Source organism: Solea solea, chromosome 14 (assembly GCF_958295425.1).
Source record: "Solea solea chromosome 14, fSolSol10.1, whole genome shotgun sequence".
In the NCBI taxonomy this organism is placed as follows: domain Eukaryota; kingdom Metazoa; phylum Chordata; class Actinopteri; order Pleuronectiformes; family Soleidae; genus Solea; species Solea solea.
Window position 1 is genome coordinate 11,561,307 of NC_081147.1, and position 24,468 is coordinate 11,585,774.

At 38.5% G+C, this 24,468-nt stretch overlaps 1 protein-coding gene across 1 annotated transcript in view; it reads right to left on the reverse strand.

The window, feature by feature from the left end:
* Positions 1-24,468, reverse strand: part of pigg (phosphatidylinositol glycan anchor biosynthesis class G) — a 55,581-nt gene that overhangs the window by 25,994 nt on the left and 5,119 nt on the right. Inside the window, exons 3-8 of the mRNA XM_058650149.1 lie at positions 19,963-20,172; positions 18,792-18,980; positions 14,564-14,702; positions 8,055-8,267; positions 4,008-4,225; positions 3,445-3,729 (exon numbers count right to left, since the gene is read on the reverse strand). Coding sequence (XP_058506132.1) covers positions 3,445-3,729; positions 4,008-4,225; positions 8,055-8,267; positions 14,564-14,702; positions 18,792-18,980; positions 19,963-20,172 — 1,254 coding nt within the window. The remainder of the gene's footprint in view (positions 1-3,444; positions 3,730-4,007; positions 4,226-8,054; positions 8,268-14,563; positions 14,703-18,791; positions 18,981-19,962; positions 20,173-24,468) is intronic.

Sequence of the window (24,468 nt, forward strand, 5' to 3'; positions counted from 1 at the left end):
GTCTTTATTCTGGTCTTCATTCTGCTGGGATTTTAATCACATCTTTATTCAAGTGGTGAGTTAGTTAATTGTGCTTTATCTTCCAGTGTCTCCACCTCACTCCGTCTACTGAGAAACTAATCAGGAAACCTCTAATAAAAGTTTTGGATGCCACCCATAATGCAGTCATTTGTCAAGTCAAACCAGACGCAGCGCTGCACTTGTACCAAACTGATTGAAGTGGTTATATAATCTGACAACACTGTGCATGATTACTTCTATAATTTCTTACCTTTTCCTTCTTACATTTGAAAACTTTGCCTCACAGTTTTCTCACTTTTTCCCTTTAATGGTGCCTCAAGCTGTATTTTCAAAACTATAAGTTGACAGGCAGCTGAAAACTGTCCAAAAGATGTCAAATAGCTAAAGGCACATTTGCTTTTCTTGCACATTCATTCACATTAATTGTAAAGCGTCACAATATAAAAGGGCTACTTTACTTTACTTTACTAAAATGAGTTTGTCAGCCATGACACAGCGTCCACTAATTGTATTTCTTCACACAGGTTATTACTGAGATATAGATTTTGGCTGAGATTGTAAATTCTTAATCACCATTTCTACAACAAGATATAAACCATGTCATGGTAATAGGCAGCACTTTGCTACACTTCCTATTATAGCAAATGGGACAGAAAAAATACCATTGCTTTCAAATTCATCAATTACGTTTTAAAATGTATTCAAAATTACACGGTAATTCAGTATAAGGAGGCTTCCTCTTATATTAGTTAAACGTTGCAGTTGAACATATCTGATGCAGAATAAATGAATGTCAGTAACAGGTTTTATAATTGAGGACAGACATTAAACTCATTCATTTGAATGGAAGATAAAACATGACTTGTTTGCAGCATTACCTTCAGTCATGTATAAAATATAAGGCTCAGACGTGCAGAAAGTAGAGCTAGTACACCATCAAGTAATGTATTAAGCACAAACTGTCTTCGGTTTCAGTTAAAGTAAATCTGTATAGAAAATATCTTAGCTATTAGTTATAATATATAATGTAATAAAAAAGAAGGGAACAAGTTATGGCCAGAATGAACCCAAAAAAGTATTGTTTTCATTTTAGATAAATTGTAGCACAATGGTATTGTTTATTTCAATACTCAGGTAATATTTCAATAGTTTGAGAGAGAGGAGAAATGTTTATTTTGACGCCTGCTAATATTTGGAAGTTTATTTCTTTGTCCAAATGAACAGTTTGTGGATTTCTTCTCTTTGCCATGTCGGCACTTTCTCAAAGTTCCCAGGAGGGAAATGAGATGTAACCTTTACAGACAAATTACTGTGAGCAATGTGATGCAGTCGTTAAAGGACTCATCTTTGAAGCCAATTTAAACAAACTATGAAGACAGTAAGCTTCCACTATCTGAATAACTCTCTCTGACTGACTGCTCACATTTATAGCAAATAATATGAAATCCACTGTATATTGCTGACATTTATTTTATTTATCGAGGTTTATTTCAAAACAATAATAAAAAGCAATAGTATATGAAATTTAAAAATCTAATAAATAATCTAATAAATACTTAATAGTGACTTTGACTAGAATGACCAAAATCAAACTCTAATAAGTATCAATTTTCAAATTGGTCTAATAGCCTGTGGGTGCACTGCTTGCAAAAGAAAAAAAGCTGTAAATGTAACTGGATGAGAGCCACTGTTGCTCTGACTCTCGTGAAACTTCACCTTCAACAGCACATCTATTTCAAATTTCCCTAAAATGCCTTTATATTGATGCAATAATAGTTTGTTTGGCCTACTTTACTCCTTTCATTACACAACCCAGTTGTGACCTTCGCTAGGCAATAAAAAGGTGGAGTAAAAATGTCTGTAATGAAGAGTGGAAGACGTCTTTAAGCTGCAGACACACGGTGTTTAGTTCGGCTAGACTGGTACATTTTGGATACGAGTGCAACGATTTTGGAGTTAGAAAGCCGTGTTAAAAACAATCTCAAATCTATGCTATATATATATATATATATATATATACATATATATATATATATATATACACATATATATACATACATACATACATATATATATATATATATATCTCTTCTTCTTCTTCTTTTCCTTTTGGCTGCTCCCTTCAGGGGTCGCCACAGCGAATTAACCTCCTCCATCTCACCCTGTTCTCTGTATCCCCCTCTCTCACACCAACTAACTTCATGTCCTCTTTCGTCTTCCTCTGGACCTCCTGCCTGGCAGTTCCAACCCCAGCATCCTTCTACCAATATACTCACTATCCCTCCTCTGTACATGACCAAACCATCTCATTCTGGCCTCTCTGACCTTATCTCCAAAACATCTGACATGTGCTGTTCCTCTGATTGACTCATTCCTGATCCTATCCATCTTCGTCACTCCCAAAGAGAACCTCAACATCTTCATCTCTGCTACCTCCAGCTCTGCTTCCTGTCTTTCCCTCAGTGCCAGTGTCTCTAGACCATACAGCATCGCTGGTCTCACCACTGTCTTGTATATCTTTCCTTTCATTATGGCTGATACTCTTTTATCACACATTACCCCTGACATTTTTCTCCACCCATTCCAACCAGCTTGAACACGTTTCTTCACCTCTTTTCCACAATCTCCACTGCTCTGGACTATTGACCTTAAATACTTAAAATCCTCCACCTTCTTTATCTCCACTCCCTGTAGCCTCATGGTTCCACTTGGGTTCCTCTCATTCACACACATATATTCTGTCTTGCTGCGACTAACCTTCATTCCTCTCCTTTCTAGAGCATATCTCCACCTCTTGAGCTTTTCCTCCACCTGGTCTCTGCTCTCACCACAGATCACAATGTCATCTGCAAACATCATAGTCCATGGAGATTCCTGTCTAACCTCATCTGTCAGTCTGTCCATCACCACCGCAAACAAGAAGGGACTCAGAGCCGAACCCTGATGAAGTCCCACCTCCACCTTGAACTTCTCTGTCACACCTACAGCACACCTCACTCATATATGCACATGGTTTTATGCTCATCAGTGCTTCAGAAAGTGTTGTGTTGTTTCAGAAATGCGAGTTGTTTAAATGTTGTTTAAAATTTGTTAAAATGCTTACATTAAATAATGTTTGTTTGACATTATCCAAGAATAAATTATAGCATCAAAATGTTAGGTATTGAATCTGCACTGCACCTGATTAGATTTACAAGATGATATCTAAAATAAACTGTGAAAAAAGTTTATCTGTAGGTGGTAAGAAATTATTTAGAGCAAAACTTCCAAACAGCAGTGAGTTAGTTCTCCATCCAGAGACAACTGGATTCTACAACATAACATAACATAATTTTCAGGGAAAAAAAGGTAGTATAAGGTGTGTATGCATCTATTAAAATCTCTACTCGTGTATATAAGTTATATTTAAGCACAAAAACTCACCTTCCCGTGAATCTTTTGCCCAAGGGGAAGTCGGCGTGTCGCCATGGAGATCAAAATACAAAACACTGCTGATGAGAGGGCGATGGCAGCAAACACGAGAACCCAGGAGAGGCTGCAGAAGTAGCAGGTGCTTTCAGCAGATGTACACACCAAGACGTGAATGGAGGCAAACAACAGGCACAAGAGGTAGAAAGGCAGGGAGAGCAGGGTTGAGAGGACCGGGAGGTCCACAGTTGCGGCTCCACTGAGGGCTTCAGGCATAGCCAGCAGTAAGACCAACAGCAGCTGCAAGGCCATAAGACAGGGAGAGTATGGAGAAAGATGAACGAGAAAAGTTGTTTTAGCTTTTGTTTAACTGATGAAATATTGAATACTACTATGGTTTGACAGAATGTATGAACAATGTAGATTAATTTGCTTGTTGTTAAGTGTATCTACTGGACACATGATACTCTATATTTCTGTGTATTGTGTAAGTAAATTTTTTTACAGGTGTATGGGTGACATTTCAAGCAACATATACATGGTTTAAGCTCTAACATGTGATGTGTTAATATACTCACCTGGAACACAAAGACCATGCCTGCGATCATGGAGTACATGTCGTATTTGCCAAGCTGTTTGCTGAGAGCTGAGCTCATGGCATCCAGAGCATCCAGGTACTGTTTCAGCACTTTTTTCCCCATGTTGGCCAGCACCTCAGACGTGTTTCCCTCCATGTAGAGCTTCATCCAATTCCCATGAGCCTTTTCTGCCACACGGAACTGCTCAAAGCCGACCTCTGGATTAAAAACAAGTAAGAAGGAAGAGGGATCAGGTATCAGCAAATGGAGTATTTAGAGTGGACATTAATCAGGGACTGCCTGACATTAATGTTTGCTGCCAGTTACTCAAATGATTGACATTAATGTTATATAACCTTCTCACTGCAGTTAGTGCATCCAAATATATTTATCAAAATGAAGACAGTTGCTGCATCTCATTAATAACCTGTGTGCTTTTCCTTATGCAGCATTTCTTCATCTCCAATTCCATGCATGTGATACATAAGGACAGTTTAACTACAAACAAAGCCATAACAAAGTAGAAAAACATCACATAAAAAAAGCCTCCCAGGTATCGTCTGTATTTCATCATATAGACAATATAGGTATATTCCAAATTTGTGTTTTCTTATGAATAAGACTTCAGTAATCCGGTTTATGTCTTCATCAATCATTGTGATGAATTCAGGATGTGTTAGATGGCAAATCTATTAAATGTCAGTATTTATTTTTCTGTTCTCCGTGTCTTGTTTCCTTAAATTGAAAAGAAACGTTTGTGGGGGGAAAAAAACCCCATATAGTCATGACATATAATTCATCAGAATCCAAAGTATGATGAGCAATGACTCACATGTGTAGTCAAAGCAGATAAAATGACACCCGTTTTCATTTTACTTCAGTGCTTTCAGAGCCTGTTCAAGGACAAAGCAATGTGGAGGTTTGATTTGTGATATACTTTAATAAAAAACACGCACGCATGCATGCGCACCTAAAAACAACATTTTGCAGGATAGCACCTTTCTCAGCAGCAGAGGCACTGAGGTGATGAATAGTGACTGTGGCTTTGCCAGACAGAGGAGCTGGTAGAAATATTAGAACCTTAAGCCACAGGCATGAATCATGCAATATCGATGGCCCTGGCCATGTTTCATCTGTCTGAGGGTAGAGGGACTGGTTAATGGCACTTCAAGATGCCTGAGGTTAGAGGCACCAAAGAAACAAAAATCACACAATATGAAGATTGAAACAAGGGAGACAGGCATAGAGATTCGGAAGGAGAAAACTTTTATCACCACAGTTAACCTTCCAAAAATGTACCTATATGTTTTGCAGATTATTCTAATTTTTGTACAAAGTCGAGTGTGTGGAAAAATAATTCCACAGCAAGGACGGAATAATAGAAAATCCAAAAAGGGCATCACACTGCAGTTGTGATTGATGGGGCATTATAAATCTTTGATTGACTGTTTTTGTTTTGTGTTTGTTTACGTTTGTCTTGTTAAAAAAAAAAATGCATATCATCAACTTCTTTCACAGCCATTAACATCTAACAAGTGCCCAGCACGTGTGGTGTGCTATTTACAATATAGTCCTAGTGTAATTTTCAGGCAGCAACAACTATTACATTATACTGAATAACAGCTCCATTATAGCTCAAGTAGAAAGATTTTTTCTTTTTTAAAAAATCAACACGAATGAAGGTCTGCTGAAATTATTTCCATTCCATACCATCGCTATGGAAACCAGGGACCAAAATAGAGAGAAAAATGCACTGCCACAGTGGTAAAGTTTTATTTTTATGAGAAAGAAGGTTGTGTTTCCAAATAAGTTTGGTTTCAGATTAATTATTTGCTGTTCACCTCAAAAAAGTTAGTTAGTATTCTGTTTTTCTATAATTCCTACATAATTCCTACATTTCAACACATCAGACACAAGAGATGGTTACTGTGATCAGTGTACATTGTATTAAATGCTAGTACAAGGTATATATGTGTATGGGCTCTAATATGACACAATCCAAACATTTAATAATACTTCTGGAAACTCTTTTTTGATCGTAGTCCATTGATGAAATATTTCACTCTGGACAGGTGTGGCAAGAAACGAGTAGGAACTGCTTTCAGTGAATTATTTTATCCATTAGGTTGTTTGTATACATCTACATCTCTATGATTCAGTAAATAAATTCTTGTTTATTAACCCGATGTGGAAAAAAAAGGTGCAATACAAGAATAATCTTTAGTGCCATTAATGCTGATACTACTTTTTCCAGATCAAGGTCAATGAATAACAGTTTTTCATTTTCTGGTCATCTGATTTGTCCTTGCTGCCATTATCCCATTGGGTGGAATGGTTGCAGATATGAAAGCAAAAATAGGACCACTAGTTACTGATTTGTTTATAATTTCAAACGTAAAATTATTCCATATTGATGGTGTAACTGACACAATAACAAATGACTACCCCTGGTGTAAAAAATGGCTCGTGAAGTTAATAAAACTCAAGTCAAAGGCCACATGTCCAAGCAATTTACAAACAAACCACCTATTAAAGGGTTTTCTCTCTGCTTCCATCCATGTGCTTCATTTAAGATTAATAGCTTCTGACAGATCAAACATTAGCAATGGTGATTGCTGCTGCTGGTGTATCATATATTGAAATATGAAGGACAGCAACAAAGAGGCAGACGGAGAGGGAGGAAAATGAGAGGCGTGGGAAGATGCCGCAAGATGGATAACAATGACAAACAGTATGACCCCCACATAATAAATGTAGGGAGCATAGCTCTGTGAGGATATATGCATGCATTAATTTTGCACAAAGAGTGGGCAGCATTAATGTCCCCGAGCAAATCACGGACTATTAGTGAGTCTCCTGTGTGGAGTTATTACAGGTGTATGGGTATTTATCGCGGGGCTTCAACAAGAAATCCGTATATGAAATTGCTGTCACTTAAGTTCCGATGTGATGTGAGCCATTTTGCTCAGAACAGGTCTGTGTTTATGGCAGCCTTTTATTCCCCACTTGTCAGTGCATGTGTAACTCATCTGACAGAATAGATGTAACGTAGCTGGAGCATTACCGGAACACTAACAAAAAAAATTAGCCATACATTTAGCATGTTTTTAAACTTTTTTTTTTATCTGAGTCATGTTCAAATGTGAGATTACTTGTTTAAGTACATGGCAGCAGTACTGATGATGTTTAGCATGATAAATATTTTGAAGTTGAAAGATTTTATGATCATTTCTAATCACACTGCTTCAGGTTAAACACTCTGAGGGGCTGCTTTGATGCAGTCGACAACATGCTGTGAATAATGTAGAGATGGACTTTAATCTGAAACTTTCTTAGACTGAAACATTAAAAAGAACAGTGAAATACAAAATCAGTAATCCCAGTAACATTTTAATCCTCTCACTTTTAGCATATGCTGGAGTGTTCATATTATTTGACTGTAATCTGTCAGAATATAAACACACCATGGGAAAGAACACATATGCTGATCCCTCATATTCATATTCTCCTTCATGCATATGCAAATTTAATGACACTGCACTTGTTTTATGACTGCTGTTAACACATGTTTATACTGTCTTTAATGGGCAATGTAAGCCCAACCCAGTGGTGCAGCCAAAAGAATATGTAAGTCTCCATCTTCCATTACTGTATGTTTGAAATGACAAAAAATGTTTGCTAACAAAGCTAACATTGAGCTAGCGTAAGCTAACAAAGCTACTGTAAAACTACCAACTAACTTAGTGAAAGGGTGTGGTATGGGTCCAAGAAGAACCCATTACATTTTAGAGCAGATCAAATTAAGTCGGGAAATTCTAGAAATTGTTCACTCTCTTAAACAGTTTACAATACTTGTGAGGAATAGATTGCACTGTTTTCATACTATCTCCATTAGACACATTGTTGTGTGCATGGGGAAAAAAAACATAGGCACCAGTACTATTACCACTATACAGCAAAAATAATGAGACTCCCTGTCAGAAAAGGTTTCGGTTTTCTTTGCTTTTCCCAAATGCAGAGGGAGCACACAGCGAATTTGTAACCCACCTTTCTCATAGTTAGGCATGCTGTCTTTGAGGAGGCAGCTGAGCTGGTGGCCATTGAGATGCAGAAAACGCAGCTGGTCTCGGAGTGAGGTTTCTTCGAAGACACCTGGGATGACGTGGCCTACGCTGTTTTGAGAAATGGGCAGCCCGAGACCCAGTGCTAAGGTTGGGGTCAGGTCAACCTGCTCGACCACTCCAGGCTTCTCCATTCCCGCTGAGATGACATGACAAGAAAAAAAGACACACGTGAAAAACATTAGGAACTGCTAGAACTGCTATGTTTGCATTATTTACATGCAGTCCTTTTAATGACACAGAATTAAGAGTGTTGACATGTTCCTTTGTTGGAATCAGAACAACACAGCAAAACTAAATCTAACAAATGTTCTACATCTGTTTCAAAAATGAACCGCTTTGTGTGTCCCTGATGAGTTTGTCTTCAGAAACCTGCAGTGTCACAGTGACACAGACAATGGAAAAGCTATTAAAAACTAACCAAATGTTGAGGTAGATTGCAGGTAGAAAAACCGGCAATTTATTTACAAGAGCAAAAGCCAGATGACATTCCTTTATCCTCTTAAGCAATTCACAGACACAAACTATTAACATGATGGATTTGAGGAAATGGCTAATTTTCCATTCATACAGTGGGCTGTGAAGGATATCTCTTTTCATTCAGAAAGATGCATGAACAAATAAAACATTGTTTACAAAAAAAAGCCTATAAGATTTTCACAACACTCCAGGTAAATTAGAATAAGGAGGCAGTTCTTCTTAAGTCACATCATTAACAGTAAAACGTCAGCATTGTATGTAGAACATATTTTAGTTGCACACTCGAATCACAGCAGCTGCAGCATCTCATTGCCTCTGCTGTCATCTTCCCCTCAGGACAGTCAAACTGCGGTCACAAAAAAAGCGGGAGTGTGGAGGAATTGCAGCAACCTTTCTCTACAACGGACTCCTCTTTTATTTATTGAGGCAGAGTACATTAGAGACATCGTATCTGGTGTTTAGGGCAAGATCTATTTTGAATTCTAACGTAGGAAGCCTAAATGTGAACACAAAAACCTCCCAAATAAGCCTCATACATATTTTTGTATTAAAACAACTATGGAGAAAATATACATCCATCTTCTGCTTTATCCTCCACATGAGGGTCACGGGGGGTGCTGTGCCAATCTCAGCTGACATAGGGCGACAGGCAGGGTACACCCTGGACAGTTTGCCTGTCCATCACAGGGACACATATAGTGACAAAGAACCATTCAGTCTCACATTCACACCTACAGTCAATTTAGAGTGACCAATTTACCTAATCCCATAGTGCATGTTTTTGAACTGAGGGAGGAAGCCGGAGAACATGCTATCTCCATGCAGAAAGGCCCTTGTCTCAACCGGGGTTCGAACCCGGGTCTTCATGCTGCGGCAAGAGTGCTAACCACTACACCAACCATGTGGCCCATGGAGAGAATAGTCACATGTAAAAGAAACACCAAAAAAAACTAAATCAAACTGTATGAACTGCAACTTAAGTTGTTGTCCATTGGGATATTTCAAGAAAACTCACAGAATGGGAGACATGTCCCACATCATCTGTGTCTGTGTCTTTTTTTTTTCAGACTGAACTATAATGACTGCATACATGATGTATTCAAATATCAACAACATGGCTCTCATGTGGAGGGAGGAGAAGCAGCTGCAGGCAAAAGACTGCATGAAAGAAACTCCACAGCTAATTTGGAAATTGGACAAGATAAAATAAGGTGGGGTATTAACCAGTTTTAATTTTAAGGTCTTTGCAGTGTTATGCCTCAGCTATTTAAAGCCCACATAGACCGGAAGCTCCAATTAGCGCTGCGTTTGTGTGTGTATCTGCGTCATTACCTCGTTTATGAAACCCTAAAGCTTCAGAACAAACAGTTCAGCCACTGCTGAGAAAATAGTGTTGTATTGTTTTCCTGCGCTCTGCAAAGCGGATCGGCACTTCCGTAGTTTGATGTCGTCATCAAAAATCCTCACCACTCCTCTCACCACCGCAGCGCCTCCCGGTGCGGGCACTAGTCCGGGCACATCCGGTTGCGTACATTCAACCGCAGAAGAAGAAGAACTACTCTCGTTGTAGCTGCTGAGATGCAGAGCATCCACCGTGCCAGAGGGGGAGCTGTGTATCTGAGAGCTGGCCTATCTATTACGTCACTTCCAGGTACCTGGCCAATCACAGTACAGTAGGAAAGCTCTCGTTGGCTGGCCAATCACAACACAGTCCTGGTTCTGGGGGTGTGGTTTTGGTCTGAAACAGCACGGCTGACGAGAGCGTCGGTGAGGAGATATTTTGATCGGCTCGTTTGCAGCGATTAGTAGGTTTTTAACCATGAAAACATGTTAATATATGTAAGTAGACCTCCATAACTAACATATATGTGTGATACAAGCATTCTATGTCGCTTTTAAGATACTGCCATCAATCTACCAACTACTGTACATCAGTCTTGTCTAATCTGTGCAGAGACCCTCTATAAAAGTTTAGGTTATTGTTTTATTCACAGCAATTACACAGTGGATTGAGAGGATTTTCGTCAGACCCGTTGGGAAATCTAAAAACTTTAGTCAAACTCTCATTATTATTGCAGTGACTTTTGTTCCAAACAAAGAAGCAACAAAGAAATGATCGGCTGAAGAGAGCAATGGCCATATTTTAGGATGTTCCAACCAAAGCTCTTGGTATGTACTGTACTATTTGGGTATTTGGACAATAGGTTACACAACAGAGCAACTCACATTCTGGAGCAGAACAGATGTATCATAGCTCACTGGAAGGCCACACGAACTGGATGCTTATTCATAGATGAGACAAATGCAGCATTAGAGCATACGTAGTAAAATGTCTTATGTTACTGCCATGTTTGAATTATTGTGTACAGACAGACAGATGTTTTCTCAGCTGATACTTTGTGACAAGCTTAGCAGCTACTTGAACATTTGTTATGATGGGTTTTAAGGCTGTGCTGGCAAACAAAGAAATGCGTATGAGTTCTATAGCACAGTTTATTAATATCTCTCTTGCATGTGTGGGCTGAAAATGTGTCTATCAATGCATCAAAGCACTGTTGCATCAGTTTCTGGTGTGGTTGCACTGCTGTTGCTGTGGGTTTGAGGCTGGGAGGTTATCACTTTATCTACTCGTGTTAATGTTTCATTGGTTTGACTGAAATAAAGGAAAATACAGTTATAGCAATAGTGTTGGTATAAAAGACTATTTAGTCACTAAAAAGTCTTTTATACCAACACTATTTGATTAGAGTGGCATACCTCCCAGCAATGTTCACTAAATGTCCTATTAATCTGCACTGACAGATGCATTCAGCTTTAAAATTAAAGCTCAAGTACTCAGCTGGTAATGAACTCTGATCCTGCATAAATAATCTCCCTCTGTTAAAAATAACCAGTTATACTGAGGAGGCCACTGATTAAATATATGCATTCCAATGTCAACACAAAAGTTTAATTGTTTGATATAAATAGAAAAATATGTACCTTATGGCATCAGTTGTGTATTCTCTACTAATTAGAATTAGCTAAGTGATTAGCCTATTAAGAGCTAATTACACCAAAATCCCTTCCTCTGAGAGAACGGCAAGATTAGGTAAATGTTGTCTTTTTCGTCTTAAAATAAAGATGTTTATGTGTAAAAGATTAAGATTAAAGATAAAGATTATATGTGATTGGATCCAGCAACGGTTAAACTATTTCTTGCAAAGCTTGAGGCAGGTTTGGTGTCTCAGTCACATTCAGCTGTGTATCATCATATTTTGTTATATGTGAATTACAATCAAAGGCAGATCTGTCTATATCGGAAGAAACCAAGCCCACACATGACATGCTGAGTTATTGCATTGTACTCAGAGTTTAAAAAATGTATCATAAACCTTAATTCCTAGTTCATTTCTATATTAATGAAATAGAAAAATCCACCTCATTAACACAAGAACCTCTGGAAACAGACCAGTCAGCCACAGCTATGAAATCGTGCACCTAATATTCTGTAGATTCTCCTCGTGTAGACAAAACGGCTCTGATCCGTTGAGGCACCAACTCGAGCACATTCCACAAATGCACAATCTGATTGCGATCTGGGGAACTGGTGGTAAAGTCACAGTGAACTCCCTCTCTCATATGTAGCAGGATGTGTAGCAGGATGCATTACCCTGCTGGAGAGGCAACAGCCTGCCTGTCTGCAATCATTTTAACCAGGTGATATATGTCAACAATAATAAATACATCAATGTCTGGAGCTGAGGTTTCCAGCAGAAATCTTTACAGTGCAACACACCACCTCCACTGGGTTGCCTTCTTCCCATAGAGCATCCTGTTGCTATCTCCTCTCCCAAAAACCATGCACATGCACCTGGCTGTCTAATATGATATTAAGGCAACTTACAGTATAAGACCATTGCCCAGTGGTGAAGTTCTGATGCTCAAATGCCCACTGTATTAAAGGAGGTGGACGGTGGTCAGTGTGGGAACTCTGACCCGTCTGTGGCTATGAAGCAGCAGGCTGTGATACACTGTACGTTCCAACGGACACCTGACACTTTCTCTGTTAAGGTTTTCAGATATCCGTGTGACAGCAGCTCTTCAGTGTGACCAGACCACACAGACCAGCCTTCACTCCCGATCAGTGAGCTTTCAGTCAACATGCCTCTGAGATCGTTTCACCAACTTTCCTATCATTTTGGTAGTTATTGACCTCCTCCATACTGACCCAGTTATCCAGCTTTCAGTTTGGCCTTTGTCATGATCGCTCTGATCCTCATGCTTGCACCGTTTACCTCCTTCCAACACATCGACACTTTGCTGTTCACTCACTTCTGAATTCATCCCACCCAATGACACATGTTATTTTTCTCTTGACTGATTTATCATAGTTGCACTGATGTCTTTCTTGGAGGAGAACACAATATTAAAACACTCACTTCCTCTCCCTTCTGTAGAATTCGATAGGGAAAAAAAAACTAGTGGTAGACAAGTCATTCAAGCTGTTGGCTCCACAGGAGATGCAGAGTGCAAGCAAAACGCTGAATTCTGCAGCAACAACGCAGCTGAACTGCAAATGATTAATTAACATGAATGATCTATAAATAACAAATCTATGCAAGAAAAGAGTTTGAAAATAGACAAAGCTGAGAAAAGCAATTATCACAATCACACGTTCACATTTTGTCACTGGAAAATACCATTCTGCAAAGGAGCTGCTATTTGATCTCTCAAGGTGAGGGTGATAAAATTAATGCAAAATGAACATTCATTTTTATTTATATTTATTCTTTCTTTATTATTTAGCGGAATGGACCACTACCAAATCTTAATCATAAAAAATGACATAAAAACACACATTGACAGACAGGGGCATCATAAATTAGGGGACATTGGGACCAATCTGATGATCCAGCATTGACAGAAGCTCCAACGTAATAAAATGCGTATCTATTAAAAAATAACAATTAAACATATCTTGTATTATATTGGCCTATAGCCCATCAGAGTTTATTTCAGTCTTCTTCAATATGATAATCATAACCTCAAATCACACACAAATCAGTAATCCACAAGAAACAGATGCTTTGCTCTTCACAAAAAAGCCCAGCTAAACAACAAACAGCTAAACTTAGCCGAACCTCATTTAAGTGTGAGTTTAGTGATTCACAACATTAAAGATCAAACACAGACATGGACTAAATGCTGAAGCCAATATCAATGCAGCACTCGCTACACTCCGTTGTACTGTATCACTCTCCTCCATTAGACCACACTGGGATGGGTTACTTAGAAGCAAACAGGCTGTCATATTAGCAACATCCCTGTGCACAATCTCTGTATAAACAATCAGATCTCCTGGTAGCGCTGCATAAATGCATTTATTGTTTGGTTTGTTTTTGGTTTTATTTGGTTTAAGTATTTAACATGTATGTGATACATGCACAAAATGACTCGCTCACCAGTTGAAAATAATATTAGGTGTGGAAATGGCAGTAAAAATAAATCTCTGAAACATTTTTTATGCACGAACATAGTTAACACCGTTTGACATTTATTCAAAATGGCTCTGCTTTGCGACTGGTTCTCAATTTCTAAGTTAGCAAATATTTTGTTTATTCACTAAGCTGTGTTGCCTTGGTGAACGAGACATGCATCACTGGTTCTGGCTGTTTTTAGCTTCTCATAAAGTCTAAATGGAGGCACAAAATTATCATGAAGTCTTGTGAACATTGTGACAGACTTGGGTGGTGTGTCAGGCCATTCAATCCATAAAGAGAGTCAAAAACATCCACCTGATGTGCAAAACCTTAACAAGCAAGCATACTGGTTTAATGCGATTGTAGAGGTGCCTCAGCATGTCGACAGGTTGCAGATGTACAGTAAAAGATGTTGATTGAGCTCACAGCCCAACAAATTGTCTTTGATTTGAAGGCACGTCTCCTCTTTCAGTGCAAACACGAGATACTTTACCTTTTCTTTTGAAGGCTGGACTAATGAGCACCAGTGGTGTGTTGACCTCTGGTTCTGAGGAGCCTCCATGGCTGCCAGTCTCGGACATGCCGTGGTCCCCACTCAGCACCAGGAGGTAGGGCAGAGATTCCTCTGTTTCCTGAGGGTAAATGAGTAAATGCACTATCACTGCATGTGCCTATATGAGAGGATGAAACTATTATGGGGTACTTGATAAATTATCCAAAATCTCTGTTATGTGTCTGAAATTAGCAATATTATATTGCTTATTTCATAGAAGAATCCACAATACTGCACTTCCATCCAAAAGATTTGTTCATCTCTGAGCAGAGGTTCAAGGTCTGCTTCTGGGAGGATCCCTAAATGAAAACATACTATTTCAGAGCCATTAAAGAATGGAATAATCATCCATCTGAAAACCTGTGCAGATTTCCATACTTTCTTTTGAGAATTGAAAAAAAGAATTTTGAGTAATCAGTCTTGTCAGCATTATTTTGACACTTTGTACCTGTTGTTATTGCTCTGGATACATTAAATTTGGCCATCTTACACTCTTACATCTAGAGCTACATCTGTTGCAAGGTAGATTTTCTTTTGCTGGGATTAATGTATTTGCTCTCTGTCCCTGATGTAAGTAAATATAATAAACTAAGCTAAATTAAATGACTCCTGAGTCAAAATTAAAATAAAAAACATCCAATATGGTGGAACAAAGCAACGGTTTAAAATGATGGCATTTAATAGCAACAAACGGAGGTAATAAATTATTACTTTTAAAAGGGAGGTAATAACAATAACTTCCTGGCACAGTTTCATTCCATCTCCGGAGTAAAAAAAACACACACACACACAGTGCTGACAGCATAACAAACACAGAGGATGGCACATTTGTTGAGAATGACAGACTTTGATCAAGTTTGAAATCTTCGCTAAGTGATTCCCTTTCAACATGACTCTCAAGAACCTTCCTTTGGCTATGAATTTGGTGGGGAAGCCTGATGAGTCACAGCTACGGGGGCTGATTTAAAAACATGTGTGCAGATGTTTTATTAAAACAAAAGCCACCTCCTGTCGTCTGTTACATAACTTTCAACAGTTCAAACTTCAATTAGATATTAGCCAACCCAAAAGAAAGAAAACACAATGATTTCTGAACAGGTGAGATGAACTTCTGTTTGAAGAAATGTATAACATAATATATAATATATATTGTTATATAATTACTGCCCTGCCCTGCACTAAGCAGACACAGCAGGTTGGAGATAGATTATGCCATTGTGCTCAGTTGACCCACTGTCTTTGTTACTTAACCTGCACAGGAGAAGCAACAGATAAAGCCTATATCCAAGACTTGAATGCTTTGTTATAAATGACACTGGACTCAAGGGACTGGTACTAAACACCATCGAGCTCCACACTGAGCGAGCCTCTTCTCTGATAAAGATAAGTCTGCGTGAACTCCTGTGGTTCCAGATCAGAGCACCCAGCAGCTCTCTTATGGGACACTTTTCTTCTCTATTCCTTTCTTTTTTTTAATTCATGAGAAACCTTGTTTTTAAAGCAACACACAAGGTGCCATGTTGAATCAAATGGTGCCACGTTAATGGATGAGAAGGGTTAAAAAAAGAAGAGAATGAATAGAAGAGGCAAAGAAAGAAGTAACACAACATTATGGATGTCAACTGTTGTAAAACACAGAGAACAACAACACAAGTATAAATAGTGTAACATGCATGAGTTAATTAGTGAGGTGTTAAGTATTGTACACTAGTAAATAAGTGAAACTAGTTCATTATCAGTTTAAACAACAAGCTGGGAGTAGTGGAGAACAAACTGTGATAATTTTTTCAGCTGCTTCTAGTTTCCATGCAGATTGTTAGTTAACAAATAAAAAAAAAATGATAATGACACAAACATCCTGCTTTTGTAGAGGGTTGAATACAAATGACAAATGAATGTGCATAAAAAGCACAGTGTTAAAAAGCTTTATAATTCATAAAAAAAAACATTTAAAACCTGGATAGATACCAAATGACTGGCTGTAGCTGTACATCCCAGTGCTAAAGTGTACATTAAAAGGACATTAAACATTAAATTCAGGTCTTCAGTCAGAGCAGAATATTTAAATGAAGACTGAGAGAAGAGAAAAGGAACAGAGATTGTTAACATTTGCAACAGTGAATCTCCATTTCATTTATCTCCCTTATGTAATTTGTGGCTCAGATTACATGCTTGCACTGCAGGTCAGGTTTGAGATATTTTGTACTTCAAACAACCTTACATTCTGAAATACTGAAAGAGAAGATTGAGGCCATGTCCTCTCCATTAGCACAAAGGTCTGGTGAAAATCTTTATAATGCTTTCCTGCTTTCCAATCGTAATTTAATGGAGAGTGGGCAGGTGGAGCATATCTCTGGCCCTAATATGAGTTCACTAAGATATGCTGCTCACATCACATTACAAAGAGAGCTGTGAGGCCTGATACTTAAATGCTGTGACCATCATTCACTTTTGTACATAAGGATGTGGCAAACAATAGCCGCCTTACGTGTGAAGTAAAACTCCCTGATATTTTCAGATAAGATTACACCCCCACCACCATGTTAAGAACACCTGCTGATCACAGAAAAAAAACAGTTGTTTTTGCAGAAGCTTCTGAGATATCCTGCGAGACCTCACTGTGGTGTGTCTATATTTAGGTCACACTGCTGCTAAAGAACAGCCACAGCTTTCATTGATGTGGCTTAAGCCACACTTCATTCACATCCTCCTCCACAACAACATTTCAAGGGGTCACTAGGAGCAAATATGAGGCTGTCATTACCAAAAACATACGATGTCACCAGAAGCCTGTGGAGTCAGAATTTAATTAAAATTGAATAAACAACTTTGGGCAGGTGGTAAAATGTTGAATTTCCAGAAATACCCGCCACTGTGTCTTATGCAAAAGAGGGAAACCTAACAAGGATATGTGCACTTAGCTTCTGGTCTCTCAGGCTTTTTTTTGTGAAGTCAAAGGATAAAAAAGAGGAGGGAGATTGTAGGCTCATTGGGACATGACTTGACAATCTGAATGCAAGCTACACGGTTGAATGACAGCAAGGGCTGAAGAAGACATATGCACCATAAAGAGAAACAGTGCAAATCATGTAATTAAACATGTGGATTGTTTAATTATACAAATGGATTATGTTCATTTTACAAATAACTTGAAATATACTATTTGTCATGACTTAATATTTGCATCCCAAATTTATTTACTACACCGTGACACCTACTGTTTTAATTATACCGCTTTAAACCTTTTTAAATGATAGAATTACTACTGAAAATCGAATGTGAAATGTTGAAATTAAGTTAATGGAAACAAGCAGAAAATCAAATCAGGCAGCAGCAGCAGCAGCAGCAAGGCTGCACAGAGCAAATGAGGCTCATTAACTTGATTTGAAAACTAGAAGCCAAGTTGCCATCTAAATAGGGTGAGTAAATAACTGATGGGTGAAAGCTGTAATCCTCAGGATTTTCATTCAACTGCTGTTTTTGATAGAGGTTTATTTAAGGCGAAAAAAAAATGTTCTTTCTATTACATTTGTATATGTTTTTTCTTTTTTTATTGGATTCCACTCTTACCTCAGGGATTCACCCTCCATGTATTTACAGGAAACAATAGTTGCCAGTGACTGTGAAATTTATACATTCCCTACTTTTTATTTTGTTGCACTGAGCACAATCCTGAAAATGAATGTGGCCATTTTTTTTAACACATCTGCAAGTTGTGTTTCATACGATTCATTTCAGTCACTCAAATTTAAAATGGTGAATGGATTTAAAGCTGCACGTTTTGGCCAGTTTTGACAAAATGCCAAAACAAGCAAAACATACTCTACATGGTGGATGGTTTAAGTCAGTACAGCTCTGCATCTTATGATAGAAAAACAGATAAAATGAACTCCCTACTACAGTTTCTGAAAGAATGAGAGAACAAATTGCTTGTTTTTTCATTCAAATGTACCAATGTGCCCAACCAGCAGATAAAAAGGTACATTCTGATTAATTTGAAGTGTTTCAGGTGATTTGATAACTGTTCGTCAAATGCTCACTCTACTTTTCCTGATATTGATATATAAATATAAGTGGATTTTTTTTTTAATTTGAATTTTTGCCTTCTTTTTTTTAACAAATACAACAATGAAATGTTGAAAAAGGCCAATAAACGTGATGACATTACCTTTGAAATTAGGGCACTGTGAATCTTCTTCAGGATGTCGTCCATCTCCAGCAGTTTGGGCTGGATGAGCGAACTGTGCGGTCCACTGATATGACCAATGTGGTCCAAGCCCAAGTAGTGAAGGATCATGATGTCCCAGTCATCTCTCTTAAGGGTGCTATCCAAATGACGGGTCACATTGTTATCAACCTAGATGCAAAAGATGTATTTAAACCAGAGATTTCAAGAATCCACTGATACTGAAAGTGAGCTGAAAGAGGCGCCACACAAAGCCACGGTAGAGCATAGTGTTGTCTGATTATCACTGAGAAAACACATTTTCTGACAGATGTAACCCCACCCACAATTTTCAGGTGAGGGGCTGGGAAAAGAAATCAGCATCAGAAATATGCTATTGTAAACAAGAGCAGACTGCACTCAGTCCCATTGGGCAGCACACAGAATTAATTTAAATGAGTAATTTTAGTGTTTTTACTGTTCTCACTTCATTGTTTGTCTGGTTGATCAGACGCCTCCATCTCCTAATTGCAGATACTTTGGCTTCACAGATAATACAAGGACAGTCTCATTTAAAGATATACACGTTTACATAGAGTATAGACTTTAACATAATCCAATTAATGTGCAATATGATTATGATTTAATGAACAGCAGCATCATTCTATGAACATGTGAGAAAACGCTGCATTGATTATTTTCTTGTATGAAATGATGTGCTTATAGGGGGAAAATGATTAATTATAATCATAAACCAAACACATAAGAGTTTTAAGTAGGCAATACTACAAAACTTTGAGGCAACTTGTCATACTTGCATTATAAAACGCATATGGCTGAACTGAATCAAGTGGCTTAGTTAAAATTTTGACCTTCTAAAACATAATTTATGTCCAAATCACATATTGTAATCATTAGACTCGATGTCTTGGTGATTTTTGAGTGTCTATTATTTCAACTAGTACACTGTATATTCCTCTGAGCGTGGTTTTCATATAAGCCCCACAGGTTTCTGCAGCACCCTCAGTCATTTTCACTCTGTTTTCTTGTTTGTTTTTTTCCTTGAATTTATGTGTGTGGAAAAAAAAGACACTTTGATCCTTGTTTGATATAAGCTTAAAAATGCACCACTCTAGTGCTTCATGCAGGTAAACTGTGGCCGAGTGATTCATACCTCGGTGTAGTCGGACACAAAGAAGGAGGTTGTGCCATCGTACTCCATGAAGTGTTTGGGGAAGAGGCGGACCCAGGTGTCATCTCCATAGAAAACTATCCTTTTCCCTGCAGTTTTGGCCTGCCAAATGAGGTTGTCTTCCAGCAATGCAGGAGAATTTAGGTTTATTACCACATCAATGAAGCCTGGGATAGTGCCAGTGGTGAGAGCCTGGGGAGAAATATGTTTTGTCATTGTCCTTTAAACAATAATTGTCCTCCCATGGTGTTATACAACCTCAGTTTCATCATAATAATGCGGCCAATTAAGTTTTCTGCTGCAGTACAGCATTAAAAGTGGGGTTTCTTTAATGTACAGTATATTGACAACCTCCAAATCTAAATAAATGAACCTAATCAGTTTTATATTGACACATCCCTCAACCCATTATGCAGCCCCCAATGGAAAGTGAAAGTCAAAACAGAGAGAAAGACATTTTTGAAGCATAATTTCTACATATTTCATCATGGAATCTGCAGTAAAACAACACACTCAATTTGACTGACAGGGAAAACACAGCATATTTTGGAAGTCAGAAGAGAATCTGATGCACCGCCAAGGGGGAGTACAAAGGCCTCGTCTTCATGCCCTGAAGGAGACATGAGGTTGCAGACGCTGGCAGGAAACACTGTTATTTAAACCCCCATGTGAGCTGCCCTTGGCACAGCCTTAGCTCTTCCAGGATGCGCAGAAATCTGAGCTCAAATCTGAGTTGACCAGCCTTTGTTTTGTGAGAGCCCAGGTGTTAGAGCAACATGCTGAGAGAGCTGGGCTGGCAAATTCAAAGTCGTCTTATAAATCCTTTCTTAAAAAGCTATTTTATCTGGTTTGCCACTGAAGTATTTGTCCTTATATAACCCTGTTTGTCACTTCACACTGGGGTATTTTGTCTTTTCAGGTTTTATACATTAGTAGGTTTTTTTGCTTGCAAAACACTTTGTAGCAGTTTGTGCGTGGTTGTGTGAGCTCCAGCAAAGCGACTCTGTGTCTGCTTCACAGACACAAGAGACAAATAGCAGTAAACTAAGAATGTCACACCCCCACAGTGAAGGGTAGAATTGCTTTAAGAACAGACAACACATGAAGCTTTTTTATTTTCTCATATCACATTTTCACTTAACCAAGGGACACAATATTAATATGCATAGGAACCAAATTCTCCTATGTCTCCTGTTTTACAATTACAAAACAAATAAACATACTCAATAACCAAGTAACATCAGTTTGGTCAAGTGACTGACATCCACTTGTAATACGGAGCTGAAACTTTAAGGCCCTTTCAGCGATCTTTGTTTCTGAGCTGAATTATTTGCCACTTCCTTCCTGTCAATTGTTTTGCTATTGTCAGTGCAGATGCTTCAGATGTTTCAGGAAGAGATGGATGGTTCAACTTCAATAGAAGTACTCCCTCCCTGCCTCTACAGTCTCACTGAGGCACACAGTCTATTAACAGTAACAGTGTGACTAATGAAATAAGTGGTACAGACAAAAGATCAGGCCATAGGAAAATGAATAAATACAAATAATAAACACAGTGATTAGTGGAAAGGATTCTACTGATATAATAAGTACATAACTTTCAAAAAAAAGGCTAAATATGGAAATTTCTCATAGAGATCCTGCTCAACACAATTCAGCAGCCTAATTATTGGCCCGTAGTATGAATCTACGTTTGTGATGTAGCACTGCTTAAATGTCAAATACAACATCAGTTGGGTGCACAGACGTTCTCTGGCACAGTGATGAAAACTTGTAAAGGTGCCAAAACACAGATGGAAGGGGCTGTGACTTCAAGTCTCTGAATCTGGCAATTGTCCACTTTCTCATTCAGCACTTCTTTCTGGTTGAACTGAAAAGAAGCCTTTTTAACATTTACATGAAAATGTCCTCAATCTGTGCTGGCCATAATGATCACGTCATACCTATGGAGGTAATATGCTGAACTAATTATGCAGCCAATCAACTGTGCTCATACTTCCCAGGCAGATACAAGTCTTTTGGACACCCACAGTGCCTTGCTGCCACCGCTGCTGTGACAACTGCTGCTGTTAGGATTAAGTGATTTCATTGTCCAAATCCAGCACCACAGAAATGTCCACTGCAATTGTGAGAGTGCAGCTCAACTGGCCACATGTGAATACAGGTCTAGGGAGGAAACTAACTACTTCTCCCTTCCCGTCACGGTTGGAAGGAGCAACTAAATTGGAATCATTAAATTTAGTGGGAACATGCTGAGGCGAGGTTAAAAGACTGTTTGCTTTAGTAAAAAAGTAAAAACAGAGAAAATAAACTAGATAAGGAAGCCTAACAGTATGTCTGAATAAGCTAAACAGTAACTTTATCTGACACGGCGGGAGTGGTGGGAATAATGTGTGTAATGGCCATGCCACTGAGAGATTATGATTTAGGATAGTTGGCTGTGTCATATCAGTTAATTGGGTGCAATGCAGTGATAGTGAGCAGTAAATGGCAGCTGATCTGTACTGCCACCTAATGGTATATTGCCAAATCTCACCCAAGTGATAGATAAATTTAATCTGAACATTAACAGGGCTCTTTGAATAAAAGCCATTTTCAATATATTTGTAGTTTGATGGACCAATGTTAGGATAAGATGAAGAAAGCAACAGTGCAATCAGAGCATTTGTTATATACTTGTTTTGGGTTGTATTAGCTGCACTGTGACAGTAGACTGTATTTTTCTACTTTATATTAGCCCCGCAGGAAAAAATAAAATAGCCTAAACATTATTTCAAGAATCAATTATGAAGTAGTTAGTATTTTATTTTAGAGTGATTTGGAAGAGAATATAGAGAAGTACAGTCACTGCATTAACTTGTTGTGCCTCAAATGTACTGTAGCAACTTATCCTCCTGAAATTTGATTAAGTGTCCCTCCTGCTGGGCTTATAGATGTACTTTTATGTTACAAACAGACTAGCAAATCAAATTCTAAAGTTCACACACAGTGGTGGCAGTTTCAATGTCTTCTGTCTTCCTTTTACATAATACTCTATTGCATCTGGTGGTGCATACATCCTCCATGCTTGCTTGGGCTTCTGAATAACAGACATTTTATATTGAATTTTCTCTCATAAATATCCCTCTATACAGCCTTCTCTCTCCCTATCAACAGATATTTTGACAAGATTCACACCCGGGGTTGTTTTTCCCAAAGCTGTCCCCAAGCAAGTCATCCACATCATCACTTCATCCTTCTTCACAAGCTTGGATTATGAGAGAACATCTGTCTCCCTGCAAGTCTGCCTCAATCCAGCTCAGCTCTCGTCCAGCATCCCTTCACTAGGCTGTCACTGACCTGCTCCATTAATTCCACTGAGGTTTATTCTCCTTAAGAAAGGTTTGTACATCCAGTTTCCTCTGAAAGTCAACAGACTCATATTGATGTGCTAATATATCTAATATTAGACTAATCAATTTGCTCAGTGACTTAAGGATTGATTTTTAAATTTCACATTTACTTAATATTCAATAATATATTTTCATACACCATAGACCAAATATCTAAGTCATCTTATGCGTTAGGAAACTGTGATTGATATTTTGCTTCTTCTTTTTAAACTTTTTTAAAGATTAATTAAATTAAAAAACAGTGGGTATAGCCTTCAGTTTAGTTACTTTCAATTAAAATTACCCAATTCAATACACTGCTGTGTGTTCTGATAACTTGCTGGTGTGCTGCCATTGTATTAACTTAATGATATAATAATTGATCATGCAAATAATTAAATAATTGTCTGCTGCTCTCCCTAATCGTACCACATGACCACAGGATCAGGCTTTAGAAATTAATTCATCAATAACTCCTTCAAATTCACTGATTAACATATGAGGGTCATGGGGGAGCTGGAGTCAATCACAGCTGACACAAGGCGAAAGGTCGCCAGGCAATCGCAGAGTCGAACAACCATTCACTCTTGCATTCATACTGGAGTGTCCAATTTTGAATTCTGAAACACTGCGCCTCCTTGTCTCGATCACTCACCCTGTTTACTCTCTTGTCACTGTCAACCAACACATGCTCTTTGCCACACTGGCTGACCTGAGGACTGCTGAGTGAGTCCCAGTGTACCTGTCTGACCGCATTGTCTATCTTCAGCTCCAGGGTTCTTCAGGGCAGAGTTTTAGCTCCAATCTTCCTCTAACTTCACAGTGGCTTGACACATCCACGTTCCTCCCACCACCACTAAATCGTGAATGCTGCCTTTTATTCTGCCCTCTGACACTGAGACTGAATATTCTGCTTCACCTGACAGCTTCACTTAAATTTCTTCCCACCGGCTCAGCACTGGCCAGAGCCCAAATGAAAACCTCTCCAACACCACTGAAACAACACGCTGACTCCTTCCCAGTCTGCCCACAATCTTGTGTGTTTTAAGCACTACCAACTGTCAACGAAGGCGCACATGACATGACTGTAATTCCCTCCTGGCTCGGCTCCAAGAAT